General features: G+C 40.4%; 1 protein-coding gene across 2 annotated transcripts in view; it reads left to right on the top strand.

Annotated features, from left to right (window-relative positions):
* LOC148368716 (metabotropic glutamate receptor 4-like) overlaps nucleotides 1-23,010 on the top strand; it is a 197,063-nt gene that overhangs the window by 129,672 nt on the left and 44,381 nt on the right. For both annotated transcript variants that reach the window (XM_088330734.1, XM_088330735.1), the window contains exon 3: nucleotides 9,485-9,701. In XM_088330734.1, the coding sequence (XP_088186860.1) occupies nucleotides 9,485-9,701 (217 nt within the window). The remainder of the gene's footprint in view (nucleotides 1-9,484; nucleotides 9,702-23,010) is intronic.

Genomic DNA, 23,010 nt, shown 5'->3' with positions numbered 1-23,010 from the left:
CCACTGCCCGAAGATGGCTGGGATGGGCTCCAGCACCCCCGCAACCCTACTGAGGATAAACGGTGCAGATAATGGAAGGATGGATGAAAGAATAGAAACTACGGAGATTCAAAGTGACCAAACTGCAAATATCTTCATTTTTTTTAAACACAAAATAAGATGAACAAATACATTTACATATTAAAAGTCAATAAGATGACAATAATACAGGAAATATACACACCTGAAAAAAACAGTTTTTGAACAGAAAAAAATAACTTCTTTTTATTCAGTTTAATGACCTATATTAACAGTTTGTTTAGTCTTGACTTTTTAAACATGAATGGGACACTGAACATAAACTGTTCTGAAAAAGCCTTCTCTTTTCTACTTCTTGTTGTTCAAAAAACAACATAAAACAAAAAAAACAAAAACAAAATCCACCCAAAAAATGACCCGAAAAACAATCGCGAAATGACAGAAAAATGAACAAAAAAGGACAAATTTAAAATGAAAATCGACCAAAAAAGACAAAAAAATATCCCTAAAAATAACATAAAACGACTAAAACAACCTGAAAATAGATTATACAATGACCAAAATAAAAAGTACCCCTAAATCAACAAGTGTAAAAATAATAAAAAGCTACTGCATACCTGTCAACCTGTACGTTTTTGCCGTACAAAGTACGTTTATTATGCAGTTTAAGACGTGTACAACGTACAAGGAAATCTGTACAGAAAAACGCAAATTTGTCAATTATGGGTACCTTCCGGTATATACCGACTATCACGAAACGGCAAATCAATCAAGTCAAACGGGTTTGCCGCGGTAGCCTCTATATCTGTATCTTTTTTTTCGTTGCAAACGAAGCGAGCGGTTTGATGCTACTGTGCGCATGCGTCTTCCGCCTAGGGATTTCCCATCAAGCATCATTCCGTGGTAGTTGTGTAATGAAAGGAAGTCTGTCTCTTTTTAGAGAACCGGCTTTTTTGGCTCAACTCATCAAAGAGAGCCGGCTCTCAAACGTCTCACTTGCTTTGATGCATTATATTAAGAGTATTATGTTGTATAAAGAAGTTAAGAAAAAAAGGAAGTTTAAAAGGAGAAAATGAAAAAAGACAGGTTTGTGGTGATCCCTTTATTCAGTATATTACCAACAATAATTTAATGCAGAAAATGAATACATAATTTGAATAAGAAAATTCTACTTAATTATATTTGCATGTATTTTTTATTTCTACAGTGAACGTCCAAGCTAATTAATAGTTGAACTTTTTATCCTTGGGATACAGTCACTGCTGTCACAGTAGAGCGTGAACCAAACAACTACTTTACAGCACCTGGTATTCCGAGGCGGTCCCCCATCCGATTACTAACCAGGGCCAATCCTGTTAGCTTCCAGAGATTATGTGTTCTCAGGGTGGTATGGCTGTTATTCAGAGTCAGGTCAAGGAGGGAAATATCTGAAATGCCCCCATAGAAAAACCTGAGTGGTGTAATCCCTCCATAGCTAAGTGGTGACTACTCAGAAAAAAAAAAGTTTGCTCTTTGAAAATGCATTATCCTGTCACGCCCTCGTTTCACGCTAGCGATACTCTCGCTAATATGGAGCTGCTCACTTTGCACAGTATAAGCAAAGTCTGGGGCAAGGATGCACAGACAGAAATTACTTTCATTATTAGAAGGATTTTGTCGTGCTTAATCTGCCACTGTTGGCATCGGCATCCACACTCTGCTGCAAAGCTTGACAGGCGAAGCAAAAGTATCTAAGAGGCACAGTCGATAAGCTGGAGCCCGATTCCACCTGAAACCCACGTCTGTCAGTATTATAGAAACAAAGGAGAATATATTTGTGATTTTGCCCGAACTCAGCAATTTTCTTGGAGATGCCATTAATCCATTAAATTAGAAAGCTTCTGAGAAAGGTTCTGGTTATCATCCACAATGATTTTTAATGCTCTTATAACATAGTATTGTTACCATTTCTGGAGCTTTTTCGTACAGTTTGAAGCCTGCTTTTGAGTGCAACATTAAAAAAAAAACACCTTAACAAAGCGGTTTATATGTATTAAAATTTCTTTTGCATGGAAAAAATCAAATGGATTATTTTCACAACTCCTTTTGGTGCTAGAAGTCAAGAATAATCTCTAAAGTGAGCTTATTAACACCTTACAAACACCTTAGAGCGCTTAAAAGCAATCTGCTTGATGCAGCCTCTTCACGTGTGTGTTTGGTTGCTTTTGAACAGAGGTTGCTAGTAACGAGTTACCGGTACATTCACTCTGTTAGATTTACTTGAGTTAGTCTTGGGACATTATGTACTTTTAGGAGTATTTTAATATCATTATACCATTTACTTTAACCGAGTATATTTATGAGGAACAAACTGTACTCTTACTCTACTACGTTAGGCTACATTGAACCCGTAACTTAAATCCCCTCCTTGTAAGTATGCATCTGTCTGTCTCTGCTAAGGCAAATTTAATTATTTTGTTAGAGACCTTATATCTTTTGTTTATATTTAACCAGTGGGCCAAAAACCACCAGGTGGGACTTGTGGGCAGCGATAGGAAGGTTTTTTTTGGAACATTTTTCTTTACTGTACTATATGCACAGTGTATATATATATATAGCTGTAGCCACAAAAATATATATTTTTTAATCCACGGAGGGTTCACCAAAACAAACTGAGACATATAATTTATTGTGGATTGGATGGACTTTGACGATTTGATGAGCCGATTGAAGTTGCATAAAAATACCAGGATGAATACCAAATACAGAGACTCAAAGTGACCAAAATTTACCATGCTTGCTTTCATTATTTTGCCAAGGCTTTTTGAGGTTTTAAGGCACCCATAGCAGCAAGATGGTGGAAAATAATGTCAGCTCTGTCTCATGTCAAATAAATGCAAATTTCTTGATCTAAAAATATTAAAAAATGCACATTTAATGACAGTTCGTGTATTTTTATTTATATTTAAAGCAATATATTTATATATTTTTTTAAAAAAAAATTGGGTTACTAAAAGTTGCTAAATAATACTAATTTTTAGTTTTTTATTCTAGATATTTAATTAAATAAAGGAAAGATTTTGAGTGCCTAAAATCTTTAAAGGTGGTGTCTGTATATTCATAATATTCTACTTGCTGATGCCATCTACTGGCTGACATACTCCCTGCAGCCTGTGTAAATCTCTTTTTGTTTCATGTGAAAGCATGTAAATATCTTAGACGTATTCGAATAAACTCTCCAAAAGAAAACTGCAAACATGTGGATGATATCACTCTCCTTCCCTCATCACCTCAGACTCCTTTCCTACAGCGTAATATGTTCTGGTGTCGAAAGATATAAGCAGATAGCAGCGGTGAAAAAAATAAAGGTTCTTTGAACTCAGTTGGGTATTTTAAACACATAATTAATAGAGAAAACATTCCATTTTGAGCACCTCAAAGTAAGAACCCTAACGTTAAGCTGTGTTTACTGTACTTATAAGAACAGTGGGGGTTAAAAGTACTAGTATGATCATGACATTTCCAAGCAAAAGGTATCAGATTAATATTGATCGATACTACCAAGTATTTACTTAGAAAATTCCCAGAAACTCCACCCCTTTTCTCCGTATAGCTTATCTTACTGAATTACGGTGTGGTATGCTGGGTGCACAGCAGCAGACAGGAAAACGCTCCAGAAGGTCATCAATCAGCCCAGAAAATTATCGGTTGCTCTCTGCCCAGTCCGGAGGACATTGCCTGCTCTCGCTACCTCAGAGCAGAAAACATCATTAAGGACTTTTCTCACCCCGGCTACAGGTCACACAAAACAAAAACAGACTCAGAGACAGTTTCTTCCCCAGAGCCATTACCACCCTAAACACACACCACACAAAAAACTGAAAACTCCCACTACCTTATATGAATGTAAAATGGTACTCATGCCTATGTTCTTGTTCAATGTTGACTGCACTATGTTTAGTGTTCACCTTGCACAATGTTGACTATTTTTTGCACTATGTTGACTATTTTTGCACCAAATGCATATTGCACAACCCTTACGATACTAAACTGTATTACGATACCAACTGTATGTAACATCCTACATGCCGACATTTCTTTGTGTAAATATTGTGTAAATTATAACCTTATAATCCTTGTTTTTATAACCTTATCTTCTCTGTTCCTTTATCTTCTTGGTTTCTTTTACCCTCACTGTGAATATGTGAACCTGGAGTGCCATGCCCAATTTCATTGTCACAATATGTAACCCATTTTGTAACAATGACAATAAAGGTCTATTCTATTCTATTCTATTCTATTTGGGGATAAGGAGCGGTCATGCCAAAACCATCCATCCATCCATTATCTGCAACACTTATCCTCAGTAGGGTCGCGGGGGTGCTGGAGCCCATCTCGGCTGTCTTCAGGCAGTGGGCAGGGGACACCCTGAACTGGTTGCCAGCCAGTCGCAGGGCACACTGGGACAGACAATTCGCGCCCTCATTCACACTTAGGGACAATTTGACCGCCAATTGACCTGACATCCATGTTTTTGGAATGTGGGAGGAAAGCGGAGTGCCCGGAGGAAACCCACACAAGCACGGGAAGAACATGCAAACTCCACACACGTGGTTCGATCACATGACCTCAGAACTGTGCCACACACGCACTAACCACAGCGCCGCCATGCTGCCCCATGCCAAAACCATTGATATGTTTATTCTGCTTTTTTCTGTCTATGAATATTAAACACCTGTAAAGGAGATGCATAGGATTCAAGGGTTGTTTGTTATTTTGACTATTATGCACTGTTTACATCGGGGGTGTCAAAGTCAAATGGACATAGGGCATAATCAAAAATTTGACTTCAATGGCAGTAGTGATCAAATGTTTAAATTTAAAGAAGCTGCTAATGCTAGTTGCTAGTTGCAGCTAACTACCTAAAGCTTACAGCTTACTGCCATAGCTTAGTTTAGGACTTCAGGCTGACAGCAGCCAAACATGTAATATAAATAGTATTCAAAACAAAAAAAGGTTTTTTTTTAATTGAGCAACGCTAAGTGTCAATTCTAGTTGTTAATGCTAATTACTCATGCTAATACAGCTTGTGACCGAATTACCAATCAAGCAAAACTAGTTCCTAATGGTGTGCTAGTCGCACCTAGCAACCCCTAAAGCAAAGACGACATAGATACTATGGCTAACAGAAAACCGCTAAAGCTAAATATGTTCTTACTACTCAAATATTTCATCCTGTGGTGTGTTATGTTCATTCATTTTCAATTTTGCTATTTTCTAATTGATAAAGTTGATGTCAGACGCTCCCTAAGCAATGCAAGCCTCTATTATTGAGGCAGCCAAAAGTATCTATTTGAGCAAACTGTCACGACCAGAATGGAATGAGGACCCAATTGCGTAACGTTTACCAAAAGTTATATGGAAAGAAAGAGGAATGGCTGCGCCCATGATCCAGTGCTCGCTGGATGCGGGAAGCAAGTCCCTCTCGCAATGGGAGTGTGATCCGAATACGGAAGTGGATCTTCCGTAGCGGGTCATGGCGGTGTCAGGGATGGAAAACAGGTCAATTGCTGGGACAGGAGAGCAAAAATGTGGTCGGGGTCAGAAACGGGTCTTAAGCCGGGACAGGAGAGCAAACATAACCGAGATCAAAAACGGGTCGTAACCGGAGACAAACTGAGAGATCAGGAACGGGACAGGCGGAAGTCAAGGTCAAAAGGCTTGCCTTCTATCAACAGAGGTTCGCAGACGGACTGACAACCGGAGAGTGACAGGACTGGGTATAAAAAGGGACAGGGAGCCAATCAGTTGGCGCCAAATGAGCGGGCCAGGTGATTCAAATTGGTAATCATGACACAAATGTGGGCCAAATTGACTTCCAAGAGGAAAATAGCAGCAATTTTGTATCACTCACTCAGTTGAAATCTTTTCTACAAATAGAATTTATATAGAAATACAATTAAATGCAAAAATCCCTTAACCATTAACAACATTACTTTAAAGGAGAAGTATAATGCATTGACTATAACAAATTCCTGGTATATAATACATATAATCATTTCTCAAGATCATCTCAGGGGCTGTTATCAAGGGCCATCTCCAAACATGGGGTTTGTAGTTTTACATCATTGTCACTATTGGCAAGTAACCGTCTTGTTCTTTGATTTTCCGCACCACCAAGGACATTTCATAAAAATAAAGGGCTCAGTGGAGTGTCATGATTACTGATGTGAAGCACCTGTGCCCGCTCCTTTTACTCTAGGCAAGCTTTTTTTTGACCCTAACTCCCACCTGTTTTTGCTCCCGTCTGTTTCCCGGCTTCAACCCGTTTTTTTTATCCTGACCACGTCTACTCTCCTCTCCTGGCTTTTGACCTGTTTTTTTCCGTTCCCTACACCGCCATCGCTCGCCATGGAAGTCCCACTTCCACGTTCAGAGTGACATGCTTCCCGCGCCCAGCGAACGCCGGATCATGGGCGCAACTCCCTCCCTTTCTTCTAATGAAACTTGTGAGAAACATTATGCGAGTGGGTCCTGTTTCCGGTCTGGTCCTGACAGCTCTTGGTTTGTTTTGTGAAGTCAATGTTGCATTTACAAATTTACAATTAAAATCAGTTTTTGGCTTTGATGCAATTTATTTGTGGGAGGAAGTGAAAGGTGATCACATCTGGTGGTTATTTGGTCCAGCAGCTTCATCGGGTATGCGATTTGGATGTGGGGTTGTATTTTTTATGGAATGTGATTTAGCCGACAATAATTGGTCATATCTGATTTGTTTAACCTGCAACATCACCCTGGATTCACACAGATTGGCATCATTTGCTTTCCAGTAGCATACGAAATCCTGTTAAATGTAATGCTTGTAAAATCAAACACATTGTCTAAGTAAGGTATTTACATACTTCAAGAGTGCTATCCATTTGTTTGTGTTTCATCGTTCTGAAGAAAAAAAAGCATCTTTTTAAATTGTTTGGAAGGTATCATGATTACCGATGTGATGCACCTGTGCCTGCTCCTTTGGCGCCAACCGCCTTGGACTCTGATTGGATACCTGTCACTATTCAAACCCACGTCTATCCGTCACTTGTTGTCAGTCTGTCTGCGAACCTCAGTGTACTCTAGGAAAGCTCCCACCTATTTTTGCTCCCGTCTGTTTATCGGCTTCGTTTTTTTTATTCTGACCACGTCTACTGTCCTCTCCTGGCTTTTGACTTGTTTCCGATCCCGACCACGTTTTTGCTCTCCTGTCCCGGCTACTGACCCGTTTTTTTCCGTTCCAGACACCGCAATAGCTCGTCACAGAAGTCCCACTTCCGCGTCCAGCGATCACCAGATCGTGGGTGCAACCCTTTCCTTTCTTCCAATAAAACTTAACGCAAGTGGGTCCTGTCTCCGTTCTGGTCTTGACAGAAGGGGAGCTTACGAGACCACCACTCTGTTACACAATCTTCCAGTTTTTGACTTGAGCTTTAGAACTTCTTAGCTCAAACACTCCTTAGCCATCTTGAAAAATCGAACTCGCAGGGATTCTCCAATAAAGGATTTGAACTTTGCAGTAAAATTCCTCTGTGTGAAAGATCCATTGACACGAGTCAAGGTCCAGCCTCTGCTTGCAGACAACAAAACCTACGCACTCAACCTGACACTGTGAGAAAATCCCACAGGAACACGAGCATCCACCATGTAACACACACTCTTTGCACACCAGATTCAGCCTCCGCACAAGACAGCAGATGTGGAAATGTTGTTTCGAGGACATGCGACAAAGGCACGGCGTCAGAATTCCCTTTGCTGATTTCCTCAACTCTTTGGATGAACATCAAGTTAATAAAGTCACATTTAGTTTATGTCACTGCCTTTAGTTTAACACCACATTTATTCTTTTGACATTCCTCCTGATTAGAACTCCACTTAGTATCCGACAGTGTAATGCAATAACTAAATGCTCATTGCACATTATGCGAGGTGGAGGGGGCGGGATTACACAGTTGTCATGAAACTTGGATGGGAAATGAGTAAAACATTTCAGGATGAATGTCTCACTTTGTTGCTAACAGGATGGGTCACTTGAGTGAAGTTCTTTGAATTTGTTTAACTTAAGGAGAAGCTGATGCAGTCAAAAGCTCCGATCACACATCTTAAATGTTCAGAGATGCTACAATGTGAGGGGAAATTGTTATTCCACAATTCACATACTCAAAGAAATAGAAGAAAATGTGTACCCCAGGCTGTGGAAGCAATGAGCCCTTTGGATATTTCTTGGCTTTTACAATCTTGAGAGCATGCAAACCAACACTGAACTGAGACACTCCATATCCACTTTATCCCTTGGCTTCAAAGCACTCAAAAACATCGTTTGACTCTGGGTACTGTCCATGTTTTCATACCCTGTTCGCACATTTGGTCTTTTTAGAAAGTTTGGCATTGTTTTCATCTTCTCCAAACTTTGTCGCTGCTCCCAGCTTGCTAGTTTCTTCAGTGGTTTTTATCACTTTTAGCTTAAAGTCAGCAGAATAAGACAGATGATGAAAATTCGACTCTTTTACCATGAATTCTGTGGCCACCATCTCACTTTTGCCCCATTGGTTGGTTGTTCCTCTATAAGCCCTGCCCAACTTCCCACATGCTGCCCAAGGTTCACTACTGGTAAAACACCATATTTTTGTATACTAGCTGACCCCCTGATTTCAGTATTTGCTTTTATTGTTATGAACTTGGCTTATATGTGAGTTTATACTGTAATGAGAATATATCCAGGAGAACAATCTCAGTCTGCTCATACCTTGTGCCATGATTACCGATGTGATGCACCTGTGCCCGCTCCTTTGGCGCCAACTGCCTCGGACTCTGATTGACTCCCTGTCTCTATTTAAACCCACTCTTTTCTATCACCTGTTGTCAGTCCGTCTGTAAATCTTGAGTTTACACTAGGCAAGTCTTTCTCGACCCTGACTCCCACCTGTTTTTTTCTCCCGTCTGTTCCCAGGCTTTGACCCATTTTTGATCCTGACTACGTCTACTTTCCTTTCCTAGCTTACAACTCGTTTCCGACCCCGACCACGTTTTTGCTCTGCTGTCCCGGCTACTGACCAATTTTTCCGTTCCCGACACTGCCATCGCTTGCCACGGAAGTCCAACCACCGCTTTCAAAGCGCCCTGCTTAAACAAGCCCACATCGCTGAGCATTTGGCTTGTGAATTGTGTCTTCTATTGAGTATTTAGGACTAAGAGGATACTGCAATTCATGATCGGTATAGAATAAGCTTTAACACACAAGTGTTTTAGCACTCATTACTGAGAAAAGTGATTGTGTCATGAAAATGCATTCCTTTAAAACGCTCCAACACTGTTCATCACTGTGACATGTATTATATTCGGGGAAAGGTAAGAAGAGAGGGAGTTTGATACTGTCTATTTAAACAATTTGATGCAAATCTAAGTGACAAAATAAATTAGTAATTCTAAGAGATCATTTTTGCTCCGACAGATCCCTCAGGTGAGCTACGCATCCACAGCTCCAGAGCTGAGTGACAACACACGTTACGACTTCTTTTCCCGGGTGGTGCCGCCTGATACTTATCAGGCCCAGGCCATGGTAGACATCGTCAAAGCCATGAACTGGAACTACGTCTCCACCGTGGCCTCCGAAGGAAACTACGGAGAAAGTGGCGTGGATGCGTTCATTCAAAAGTCTCGAGAGGACGGTGAGTTGGGTTCTCAGTTTTACATTCAGCAAACATTCACTCGGATGCTTTCAATAACACCAAGGCACAAAGTGGTAACATTGAATTATTTGATTTGCTTAACATAGTCAAATACAGTAGAGCCTTGGGGTACACTGCTTTATGACGTTTTCACTTCAAAATGAAGAATAAGATGTTTTTTTGGCCCTCTTAACTGCATTTTCCCAATGTAGGGAATCAACATCAAATAATTTTGCATGCCCAAAACTTATAGAATTCAAACTTATGTCTTAGTTATCTAATTTGCCAGTCCGTTATAGGTTAAAGACATAAAGTATGCAAGTTTGCTATTGGATTGCGACACAGCATCATGCAAGTACGGGCCATTGGCAGAACTTTCTCCCACAATGCCCTTCTGCATATTCATTTGAAACGAAATCTCGTGTGTTTTAAAAAAGACTTTATGCATCCTTGATACAATAGTGTATTTTTTACTGTATTTATTTGGCATGTGTAACAAAGCTTTCAGTGATGCTAAAGGGAGAAGAAAAAACATGATACCTTGTCAATTATGAAGAAATACAAAGAAGCCATGCACTTTACTACCCTCGCCCGGACAAAAGTGTTTTTTTTTTCTTCATCTCTGAACTATCTCCTGTGCTGATATTCTTTTCTTAACTAATGTGTCACTCCCTCTTTGGAAGAGGTCCAGACCTGGCGTTTCGATACAGACAAATCAACGAGAGCTGCAACACGTGGTCCAAAATTGTCTGAATTGCTGTGAGAAAAATGGCTGAATGATTTGATTAAAATAAAAATGTCAGGAAAGGGGATCCACAGTTGCATTGCCTGACAGTGCGAACAACACTAACTTCAATCCAAACACACCGCCTTAAACGCCCAATTTAGGTTCGGTGTGACTGTAGACTGTAGTGTTGACTAAACAATAGCGGGTAAAATAATAATGGAATACATTTTTCTTTGTAGATTTTCATGGCCAGTACTGGTGCGCCATCCAGCGGCCGGGCATCCCTGGTCTTTGACAGATAGTTTGTCGCTGTAATATGTGTACACTCTATCTGTCAGGACCAGAACAGAAGGAGGACCCAGATACGTAATGTTACTCACAAGTTTATTGAGTTAAAGAGAAAAATCAACGCCAGCGATCCGGTGCTCGCTGGACGAGGGGAGCAAGCCGCTTACAGGATCGGAGCGTGTTCTGAATGCGGAAGTGGATCTTCTGGAGCGTGAGATCGTAGCGTGGTTGTACGGGAAAAACAGGTCGTTAGCCGGGACGGGAGACCAGAACGTGGTCTGGGTCAAAAAACGGGTCGTAGCCGGAGACAAACGGGGAAATCAGGAACGGACCAGTGGAAAACGGGTGACAAAACGGGACCGACGGGAGTCAGAGTAAAAAATGCTTGCCTTGTGTAAACAGAGGTTCGCTGACAGACTGATAATGGGCGAGTGAAAGCACTGAGCTTAAATAGGAGGGGGGAACCAATCAGGTAACCAGCAGCAGCTGGCGCCAAACGAGCGGGGACAGGTGAGTGTAATGAGTAATCATGACACTATCAGCTTTAAAAGCAAAGGAAATGCGAGACAGTGCTCCCAACACTAAGGTTAGACACACGGTAATGCACTGGCTTGAATGGGGTAATGCAATACATACTGTAGTTTTCCTGTAATGAATAATAAATGCCTTTGCCTTTCCTCCTTGATGCAAGTCTTCACAACATCAAACTCTAAGTCATGAGAGCTTACGTTCCAGGAACAACATCCATGTTCATCCTGTCCCCTATCAGGTTACAAGCATTCTTTCCAAAGGATTGCACTCTTTGATGTCCTGTCAAACTCGACATGCCAGGAAGATCAGAAGCAACATGTCTTATGCATTTATGTTGCATGAGCGTTCCCAACCTTTGTCCACCACCTTGGGAATACATACATGTCGCTAGTTTTCATCAGTAGACTCTACAGTCTATACAGTCGCTTCTGTTTTAGTGTATACACAAAAGTCGAAGTACTCAAAATAACTGATTTTTGGGTTACTGATGGAAAACTAACAATATTATTCAAGCACTCCGGAGACGCTGCAAATACTGTGCTCGTCAACATCTCATTGGAAGTTGTTAAGATGATTCCATGTTTCTGGGAAGTTAACTCTTACATAAGCTAGTCTATTATACATCATTGAACGAGATTAGCAGGAGTTATTTTTAGATGTCAAACCTTCTGCAGAAATTATAAATCAACTACATTGTAGTACATTAAATTGAGTTCTTTTACTTGAGATATTTGCGCTTGGCCTAATGTGTTCCTGACACATAGTTTAAACCAAAAACAATGGCAATCAATATTCCCTTTGGAAACCACAGAAGATCATCCATTGTGTTCTAGTTTAGCTTAGGGCTATACAAATAAAAATGACTTGACTTGACTTGAATCATTTTGCATTGGCTCTCATTAATAAATAAGCAAACAATAGGAAACAATAGATGAAGGATGTCTGAAATATATGAAGCCACACAGTATCAAGAGAAATAAATAACAAATCTGAAAGCCCTCAATTAGAAAGCATCTCAGCTTAAAATAGTCTGTCAATCAAAAAAACTTGGTTGTCTTTTCAAAAGGCCAGATTTTCTTTTTGAATCTTCCAATTGCAACATCAGTGCAATCCTCCGGCGGGAGGAGGCTCCGTTGTCATTAAGGAAAATGAGATGAAACATTTTCTGTATTTGATGCTCCTGCTGCTGTCATCCTTCCTGGTTCTCTATGCACGATTGTATGTTCCTCACTGTCTGCTTCTCTGTCTCAGCCTCTGTTTAAAAAGCCCTAGTAGTTCCAGTACCCTTGGAGACCACTGATATGTGTTGCAGCAATGGAAGCTAACATGTCAACTCATGAAAAGTACAGAAGTCCTATCCTCCATTGAAACCAGATTTAGTCATCACGTTAATAGCAATGAATGCATTTTTTTGTGAATATGATTGTCTGAGGATGGAACAGATGAATCAATCTTAAAATACTTTTTGTAATCTAAGTTCAAAGGTAAGATTAAGTATGAAAATGTTTTTTCTTCACACCACTGAGCAGGTGATTATGCAGATGTTTGAAATGAAGGTAGCGCCTTTCATGGTAAACGTTTTCCAAAAACACAACCCATAACATACTGAAAGGCTTTCACTTGTTATTTTGGTTGAGTGTATCAAATAGTGGTGCTTTTTGTCTGCATCCGATTGCTAAAAGCATTTTCTTTGTTCTCATTTTTTTAAATGTACCTCTTACGTATTAAAGCCTGGAATATGTTTATTTAATAAAATAAAAGAAAACATATTAGGAGGCTTAAGTTCAACTCAGGGTCATTATATTTCTTTTTTTTACTCCTTTTCAAGTTAGTGTTCATTCAAAACATGCTGCTTTTTTTGGAAAGGATGACTCAAACCAAAGGTAATTTGACAAATATATGAGGTGCTCTATACAATGTAGTTTTTACTCTCTTTGTCTTTGTTTTACTATATATTTATAATATAGTTAATTGATTATCACTGAAAATAACAGTTTTCAATGCTTATTAAATATATTATATGTTGGAGTACAGCAGAAGCTTCTAGCTATTATTAGAGAAACTACAATGATCACAATTATACATTTTCATTACTCTAATACTTAACATATGCAGAAATGTTGATACCACATACTGATACAATAAGTACACAAAACTACATTCTATCTGCAAACAATTACTTAATTGTAAAAAACAACAACATACTAATAATTTCTAAAGATTACATTTAATTAATGAAAATGTACTGTTTCCCTAGTTTCAGGGTCCGGATTGTATAATGGCCACTCGAGGGCAGCTGATTCTACTATCGGCCATAATTGCAAGTACCGATACCTTGATATCTGGTATCATCAATTCGTGTCCGTGCCTGGCAATAGCAAAGCCCGTGGGCCAGAATCCCTAAGTTTAATTGCATTTAAAAGATGCAGATAATCTTGGTTTACAAGATTCAACTAAATGCATCAAGCATTGTCATCTCGCATCACTTTTTCTGCATTGCTCGGGATTGTTTTGATGTGTGTCTACTGTTCCTAAAACAGGCTGGTCCGACACTGGCCTTGGGGCAAGTTAGGCATCAGATTTTTACTGGCCGGCAGCCTTTTTCATAAAACTAATAATATGTGGTCAACCAGTGATGTTGACTGCAATATAGAGTACAAAAAAAAACGTTTACAAAAAAAAAAGAAATTTAGAATTTTAATAAATTTCAACGTAAACTTAAAACACGCTACTATTCTATGTTTTATAACCTGTATTTTATGTTGACAATATGTGTGTATTATTTGCCCTCGTGTAGGTTTTAGATCAGGGGATGGTGTCATAATAGTCTGTGGTTTGCAATAATCTGGAATAAACTGGAGCCCATCCCAGCCATCTTCGGGCAGTGGGCAGGGGACACCCTGAACTGGTTTCCAGCCAATCGCAGGGCACACAGGGACAAACAACTCGCTCACTCATTCACACCTAGGGACAATTTGGACCTACCAATCCACCTGAAATGCATGTCTTTGGAATGTGGGAGGAAACCGGAGTGCCCGGAGCAAACCCACGCAAGCACGGGGAGAACATACAAACTTCGCACAGTAAGTTCGGTAGCTGGATTTGAACCCACACAGGAGGTTCCCAAGACCTTAGAACCGTGCCGCACACGCACTAACCACTGCGCTGTGCTGCCCCATTATCAACATAGCGACTGTAAATAAAAAAAGGAAAGTTGACTGAGGGTAACTGGGAAGGATGGAATATTTATTGACCGGAAACTGAAACAACTGCGTCTGCCTAATTTGCCAAGACATTGTGGCTGTTTTCAAAGAATACCATATCAAGGGGCACTGCCAGATGAAAAAATCTGACTACAAAAAACTAACTGTAAACGAGAGGGTAAAACAGTAAAGCAACTGAAAGCTGTATTAACAGCACAGCAGCGCTGTTTCAAAAGACCCCGCAAGTCAAATGAAAATGCTACAAAGGCGACCTACACTGTTGCAACCCTGATTGCTCAGCATTGCAAAGCTTTTACGGCAGGTGAACTTATTAAAGACGGTTTAAAGGATTCCAGGCTGAATAGTTAAATGCATGGGGGGCACAACTATTATTATTATTACCCAAAACATTGTTTTGCACAGCACTGATGCATGATAAACATAACCAACAGCACATCCAACACGTTACAACTTATAACAGGCTTCATTATTTCATACAATAGACAGCCAGCTCCCTTCCAGATACTTTTTCCCCCTCTTGTGATTGGTCAAAATCCATTCTTCAATGAATTATGTGTTGCTGACCTAGAATTTGTTGAGTATTTAAAAGGTTAGAATTGTAATTTGTATATCTTTTTCGATTTGTTAATATTTTAATTCATGTTTCTAGTCTTTTTCCAGTATTTTTCAGTGTTTCATGGTCACCTGCCCATACCTGACCCCTCTGGTAAAGTCCCTGTTTTTTTATCATTCTCTAAAATTCAGATGGGCATATAAAGCTCCAAATGAAATGCACCCTATAAATAAGAGATCATATAAGGCTGCATTTTGTCCCATGAACTATTCAACAAAAGAAACTCCGTTTTGTAAGTTATGAAGGAAAGATCTTGTGCCTTCTGTGCCTTGTCCAGCCTCTATGGGAAATTTCCTGGGGTCTTGCCAATCCAAGGTGAACACAATAAAAGCAATTTGTTATTTAGGCCTTTCAGTGCAATACATAGCTGAGAAGGACTACAGTTCACTTCATCAAGAGGAGACCAAAACCAAAGCTTGTTACTTCAAAAAGACGGAAAGTACACTATTTTATATTAGTAAGAGGAAACATAAGAATTTGCTCAATCACGCGTTTATCACTTGTTCTGAAGACATTTCAAATCTGTGGCCAGAAGAGATTGTTTCAAATTATTTAATCATCATTAACAACCCTGCCAAAGAAAATCTGCCATCTTGAATAATTTACACTACAATACAAAATTAGGGAGACATTTGACATTGCCTGTAACCATGACAACCACAGTGAATCCTCCTTCTGCTTTGGGCATAAAGCATTCAGGGGTGCAGCTCTTCACTCCTCTGCCACAAAGCTGGGTATGACCGAACCCCAAATTGGTGCGATATGTTTAGGGACGACTTATGCTCGCACTTTCCACTTTAAATATCTGGCATTGAAAGCCAGTAATGCAATGTCTACCCCCAGAACTTTGGGGATGACCATTTTGTTCTGTCATTCCTTTCAGACTGTGGAGAACAAAGTTCAGAGTTTGCTAAAGTTTCCATCCACACTTGTAGTACAACAACGTAATATGTGTCAGCTGTAAGCAAATTCTTTCTATTGTGCTTTTTACAACAAACCATCGTAATGCACAATATTGCATTGGTGATGTGTAATCACCAATGTGTCTATAGTGGATTTGGTTTGCAGTGTAAGAAAACTGCACCGGAAGATGAATAGTGCATCTAAGTCCTTCCCCCCTCATGTAACAGCCTCTCTGATACTGCTGTTCCTGACGAGATGTTGTGGCAGACTTGCTGAGCTGGCGTCTGCAGCTTTACACACCCGTATAAATAAAGTCGGTCCTGCTGAAACATACTCGGGCATCTGAGCCAACACAGACATCTGCTTACGAAAAAATGGATCTAAACGGAAGGAGCACACAAATGCAATACTTATTTTAAGAACTTGGCATCTAGTGGAAAGTTGGAAATCGTTGCACTCAATTATTTTTTGCAGACACAAAAACAGCTCTTGTACTAGTGACTGTCACTGGAAATTATCATATATTCTACATGTGTCAGGACCGGGACGGAAACAGGACCCACTTGCGTGACGTTTACCACAAGTTTGATTGAAAGAGAGAGGAAGGGCTGCGCCCACGTTACGGTGTTCGCTGAGCGCGGGAAGCAAGTCGCTGTCGTACTCAGATTGTGATTCGAACACGGAAGTGAATCTTTCGTAGCGAGCGATGGCGGTGTCATTGGGGGAAAACTGATCATTAGCCGGGAATGGGAGAGCAAGACATGGTCGGGGTCGGAAATGAGTTGTAAGTTGGGATGGAGAGCAGACGTGGTCGGGATCAAAACAGGTTGTAGCGGGAGACAAACAGGAGCAAAAAAACGGGACAGGCGTGAGTCAGGGTCAAAGAAGGCTTGCCTAGTATATTCGGAGATTCACAGACGCACTGACAACAGGGGATTGACAGGACTCGGTTCAAATACTCACAGGGAAGCAATCAGAACCCGCGGCAGTTGGCGCCAATTGAGCGGGCACAGGTGATTCACATCGGTAATCATGACAACATGTCTATTAAGTGTGTTTAGGACTTTTGTCGCTCAAGCATTAGTCCCTTTGTGTGAACAGTTTTTAACTTGCAATAAGAAAAGTTGAGGGATGTATGGAAAACCTCCCAACGCCAAATTTCAAATCTTTTCTCATAGCCCTCCCGTGAGCCTTTTCATTTCTTTAAATCTACTATGTCACAAAAAGCAGATCTGCCCGAAAAGGCATGTGTATCGAAGGACAGCAATTTTATTGGCTGATGGTGACAGTTATGTAAACGTTGCATAGTAGTGTAGTGGGTTTTACATAATTCACCCATGGAACCATTGTTCAGTTAGCGAGTTCCTAGGGGGACTCTTTAAATGGTATGGGAATGCAGTCTGGGGTTAAACTCCGTTTTTCATTCTGCCGGTTCGCGCCACTCTTGTGTTTGTTTTGTAAGTTTCGATTGCAAGTTTAAATGTCATTAAAGCAGCTTTCATTGGCACCTTTGTTTGACACTCCGCCTACGACTCCCGTCTCTGCCCGCTACATTGGTGACCCCGACGCTCCGAGACTGGGAGGTCGCTGGTTCAAGCCTCAGCCGAGTCATACCTAAAACTTACAACATCGGTACTCATTTCCTCCCTGCTTGGCGCTCGGCATTAAGGGTGGGAATTGGGGGGTTTGGTCACCTAATGACTAAAATGGCTGCGCCCTGTTTGGCTGCGGCTGCATCGGGTCGCTAAAGTTTAACTGTACGGGTCAGGTGTATCGACATTTTCTTCTGTGTGCATGGTTACAAAGAATGACAATAAAAGTACATTCTAATTCTTCTAATTCTAGTAGTCAAAATAACAAACAACGGGTTTTCAGTAGGTTTCCAATGGTAAAACCAGAATCAACTTATCAAAATACTAGTTATTTAAGCTTGATTCTGCCAAAAATTGATTGTCATTCCCTCAAACACTGACATTCATAATTTATAAATATACATTTAAATTTAGTCTGATAGCAAAATCAAAAGCAAGTATGAGAACATAGTGAACATTACCATAAGGTTATGTCCAAAGGGCACAGTTGTTTATTAGGTCCATCAACATTTTACAAGCAAGTCTTGCGTCTCACTGTATCTAAGGACAGTGTGGCCATTTACAGTTCAATCCAACACGTTTTGGGATGATTCCATCCAAAGTGGACTGACACAACAGAAATGGGCATAGGCTTGGTCTCGGCACAAAAGGTAAGATCGAGCCTAAACACATCCAGTCCAACTCGACCCGGGCCCACGTGTATTAAAGAATGACCCAGCCTGAGCCTGACAAAATACATTTATTGTAGGTACCGAGCCTTAAGCAAACCTGAATTTTCATATTTCATTTGTGAGGACTTGGAAGGAGGAGGCCTTCTCTCTCGCTGACTCTTTTTTTAAGTATTTACTCAAGAGGGGAATAAAATCTATCGCGTGGATCCTCCTAAAAGAAAGTGAAACAAATAACAATGAGTGGTGGATAATTAAATGGAAATAGAAAGAGTCAGTGAGAAAGAAGCTTGTCCAGAACCTGAACGTAATAATAGACGTTTAAGTCCCGACCCAAATTCCAGGCTGTGCTCTTGCCTAAAATCTTACTTCTAGTGGGGACATAGCACCTGTTTTACAGTGATCAAGTAATATTGGTGAGGGCAAGACACAGATTACTCAATGTTGGTGGGGACATGAAGCATTTTTTGAGTAATCACATCATATAATTGGGGACAAAACAATATTCGTTCGACATTGGTAGGGACACGTCCCCGACGTCCATGCCAAAACTACACCCTTGGTAACAGGTCCATGGGGTATTCCATAAAAACGCTTGTAACAAATCATTTTGGGGCAAACCAATAATCCTAGCAACTTGTTTGCCTGCACATGAATTAGACTGACACGATTTACTGGCCAATGACTCACACTGGCAAATGATCTCATGGTGTGCACGCGACCCTGACACAGCTTACTGCGTTATGTGTCACTGAGCATGCGCTCACATTATGTCAATTGACTAGGATGATATCAATGCATGCACATTATTAGCAGTGCTTAAAACTAATTATAATAATGAACATATATCACTTAAATAGATCAGTCTAACAGGATTCATATTTTTAATGTCATTAATATTCCGTAACATGCAATCCGCCCTTGCATACTATGTAGACCAGGGCTCTACAACTTTTCTCAAGCTGAGAGCTACTTTTTGTTACTTACTAGCGCAAAGGGCCCCGACTTTGATATGCATTTGTGTAATAACAACTTATCATGTTTTTATTATGTTGTTACTATTGACATGATTACTGATATGCTTCACCTGTGCCCGCTCCTTTGGCGCCAACTGGCTTGGACTCTGATTGGCTCTCTGTCCCTATTTAAACCCACTTCTAACTGTGCCCTGGTGTCAGTCCGTCTGCGAACCTCAGTTTACACTAGGCAAGCCCTTTTTTCGACCCTAACTCCAACCTGTTTTTTGCTCCTGTCTGTCCCCCGGCTTCGACCCGTTTTTGATCCTGACCACGTCTACCGTCCCGTCCCGGCTTTTCGACCTTTTTTGTCCCCGACCACGTCTACCCTCCTTTCCTGGCTTCCGACTCGCTTCCGACCCGACCACATTTTTGCTCTCCTGTCCCGGCTACTGACCCGTTTTTCCGTTCCCGACGCCGCCATCGCTCGCCACGGAAGTTCCACTTCCGCGTTCAGAGCGACCTGCTTCCCACGCCCAGCGATCACTGGATCATGGGGGCAACGTTGTAATCATGTTGTTTACCAGGTTAATATTTAAAAGTAGGGTTAATTTGACTCAGTAAACCACTAAAAAACGATTTTACTAGAAAATCACAATGACCCAGCACTAGTGATTTGTTTTTAGAACAGGTCTGTGGGCAGCTCAGCTGTCCTTAGGGGGCACCCTGTTGCCTACGGGCACCACGTTCGAGACCCCTGATGTACCCATTTCTCCGGCTGTTCCAGATTAGCCACTTACGGAAAGGAGGTTGTCATTTGGAATTCTATACACGTATTAATTTAGTACAGGATGTATGAAAAGGCGCTCAATATCCCCTATTACACTGGCATTACAACATTTGCAATAACAGGGATGAGTATAGACCATCTTGTTTCCTTTTATGAGATTCACACGTTGTGGTGTCAGAGCAGGCTTTCTGAAAGATGACACTGCTTGACATTTTATATAAAACAACAGCAATGCCAACCCAATTATTACTTGATCCTTCCACTTTGGGATCAAAGTGTAATCTGCTCTGAGCCTAATTATCTTCTCACATGTTTAGCTGTTTTAACAAAAACTGTAAGCTTAAGCTGACGTATTTACTCTTACAAGCACAAACATTAGGATGATAAACATAATACTGTCATGACCATAACGGAAACAGGACCAAATTGTGTTACGTTTCTCACAAGTTTTATCGAAGAAAAGAGGAAGGGCTGCGCCCACGATCCGGTGTTCGGTGGACGCGGGAGGCAAGTCGCTCTCGTACTCGGATTGTGATCCGAACACGGAAGTGGATCTACCGTAGTGAGCGATGGCGGTGTCAGGGACAGAAAAACGGGTCTGTAGCTGGGACTGGGAGAGCAAGGCGTGGTCGGGGTCGGAAACGAGTCGTAAGCCAGAACAGGAGAGTAAACGTAGTCGGGGACAAAAATAGGTTATAGCCGGGACGGGAGAGCAGACGTGGTCAGGATCAAAACAGGTTGTAGTAGACAGACGGGAGCAAAAATGGGATAGGTGGGAGTCAGGGTTGAAAAAGGCTTGCATAGTATACACTGAGATTCACAGACGGACTGACAACACGGGACTGACAGGACTTGGTTCAAATAGTGACAGGAAGCCAATCAGAACCCGCGGTGGTTGGTGCCAAAAGAGCGGACACAGGTGTTTCACATGAGTAATCATGACAAATACTCATATTCACAAGTAATTCTTATGAGTTTACTGACACCATATGTTTTAAAGCAAACCTATATTAATTTCTTGAATATGTATTTATACAAATACATTTTAATAGCACTAGTACATACATGTATTAGAATTCCTTCTGCCAAAAGTGAGACATCTTAAAAGAAAAATACATTTAAATTCCAACATAAATTGTTCCTTGATATTTCACCGAATTATTTGAAATTCGCCATCCCTCTTATTTCAAGTGCCTAATTGTTTAACAAAAAGACAACATTTTTGGAGGGAATTTAGAAGAATATTATCAGGATCGGGGGTCCATCCTTCAGAGGGTGCCAACAGGCGGGCGGACTGGAGGACCCCGCACTTGTTAATCATTAGACACACATGAGTCCCTCTAAGAGAGCTGTGTCTAAGGACTGTGCTGACAGCAGAAGCTGCCAGATTGTTGACTGCTATTTTGATTTTCCTGCCGACATGTGCTTCTCGATCCCTTGTTTACCGACACTGGACTTCCTTAATTGTGCCAGGTATTAGTTATTCATAGACAGTGTTTTTTGTTTCTGGTTTACCCCGCTCCTCTCATGTGCAGATCACACTTAGTTAATTATCTTTGTCCCCATTATTAACTCTTGTCACTCAGCTTGTGTGTCTGCGCTTCTTTCCACCTGCACAACACATAAATATGTTGCTTTCAATTTTGTGCAAAATTGAAATTTTGATAACATTTTGTATATTTTGATTACATTTCATACTCTCACAAGGCACTATTTAAGAAGTGTTCAGAGAGAAATTGTTTGCAAAAATTTTATGGAAACACTTGATTGTAATTCTAGCTGTCATGAGACACAGTCCACTGAAATATGTATCTTGAAAGCCATGACAGGCAGTCATATTTTGATGAACAGTACTTGATCAATAGCCCCTACAATGTGGAAATATGATAAGTTTATAGTGTATTAGACACTTAAAATAAGAAGAGAAGACATGAATGAATTTTGAGCTCGGAAGAACAGAAGAGGACCATGCAAAAATCTCTCGACATCCAAAAATTCCAACCTGTTCAGCCCTTTCTTTTTATTATCGCCTATGTTACAAAAAGCAGATCACCGTAACGGGTGTGGTAAAAAAAATGACAGCAGCATGATTGGCCAATAGTGACAATAAAAAAAAAACTTTAAGTCAAAATTCTTCTTCATCAACATTATGTAAATGTAGCTTCATTTTTGGGCGGCAGTAGCTCAGGAGGTAGAGTGCTCGTCTTGGGATCAAGGGATCCCAGTTCGAATCCCGGCTCGTCCGTGTTACATGTCGAAGTGTCCTTGGGTAAGACACTGAACCCCTAACACCCCCAATAAGCAGGTTAGCGCCTTAGATGGCTGCAAGGCCGCTATTGGGAAATGTGGAGCACATTGTAAAGCGCTTTGGGAAGTCATTGACTTGAAAAGCGCTATATAAAATGCAGATCATTTCATTTCATTTCATTTCATTTCATTTCAATACCTTTACTGGTATCAATCAGCATGCCCTTGACAATCGTATAATCCATTGGTAAATATTCAACTACTGGGCTCAATAAATACCTATCTTTTTCCATTCTATCACTGTATCAATTGACAAAAAACACTAAATAAAGATTTGGGGCATTACATTTCATTGATTGTAGCTGTAAATGATAGGCCGAGACACTTAAAACTGGCTTATTAAAATGACAGCAAACAGGAATAAGAAGAAGAATGAATAAAACCAATAAAATAATAAAACCATATTCTTGTGTTTTTTTCCCGTAGGTTAAAGTCATGTTGAGTTTATAACACATAGTACTTGGTCATGCTGAATTGTATTGTACTCTTATATTTTTACAGCATATACAATTGTGTGGAATAACAATTTAAAAAAAAAAGATTTCGAAAGAATTAAGTATATGTCATTTAATGTTGGAAATTCCAGTTATTTTTAGAGAACTGGCTTTTTTGGCTCACCTCACTCAAAAGAGTCGGTTCTTTCTTCAGATTTTTTCGGGTAAAAATAATGATTCAGCATTAGAAACAAAATAAATTTATAATTTAACAAT

Source organism: Urocampus carinirostris, chromosome 3, assembly GCF_059441175.1.
Source record: "Urocampus carinirostris isolate Australia breed hairy pipefish chromosome 3, RoL_Ucar_1.0, whole genome shotgun sequence".
Lineage (NCBI taxonomy): Eukaryota > Metazoa > Chordata > Actinopteri > Syngnathiformes > Syngnathidae > Urocampus > Urocampus carinirostris.
Note: the sequence above shows the minus strand (reverse complement) of the source record. Positions and strands in the feature narration are given on the sequence as shown.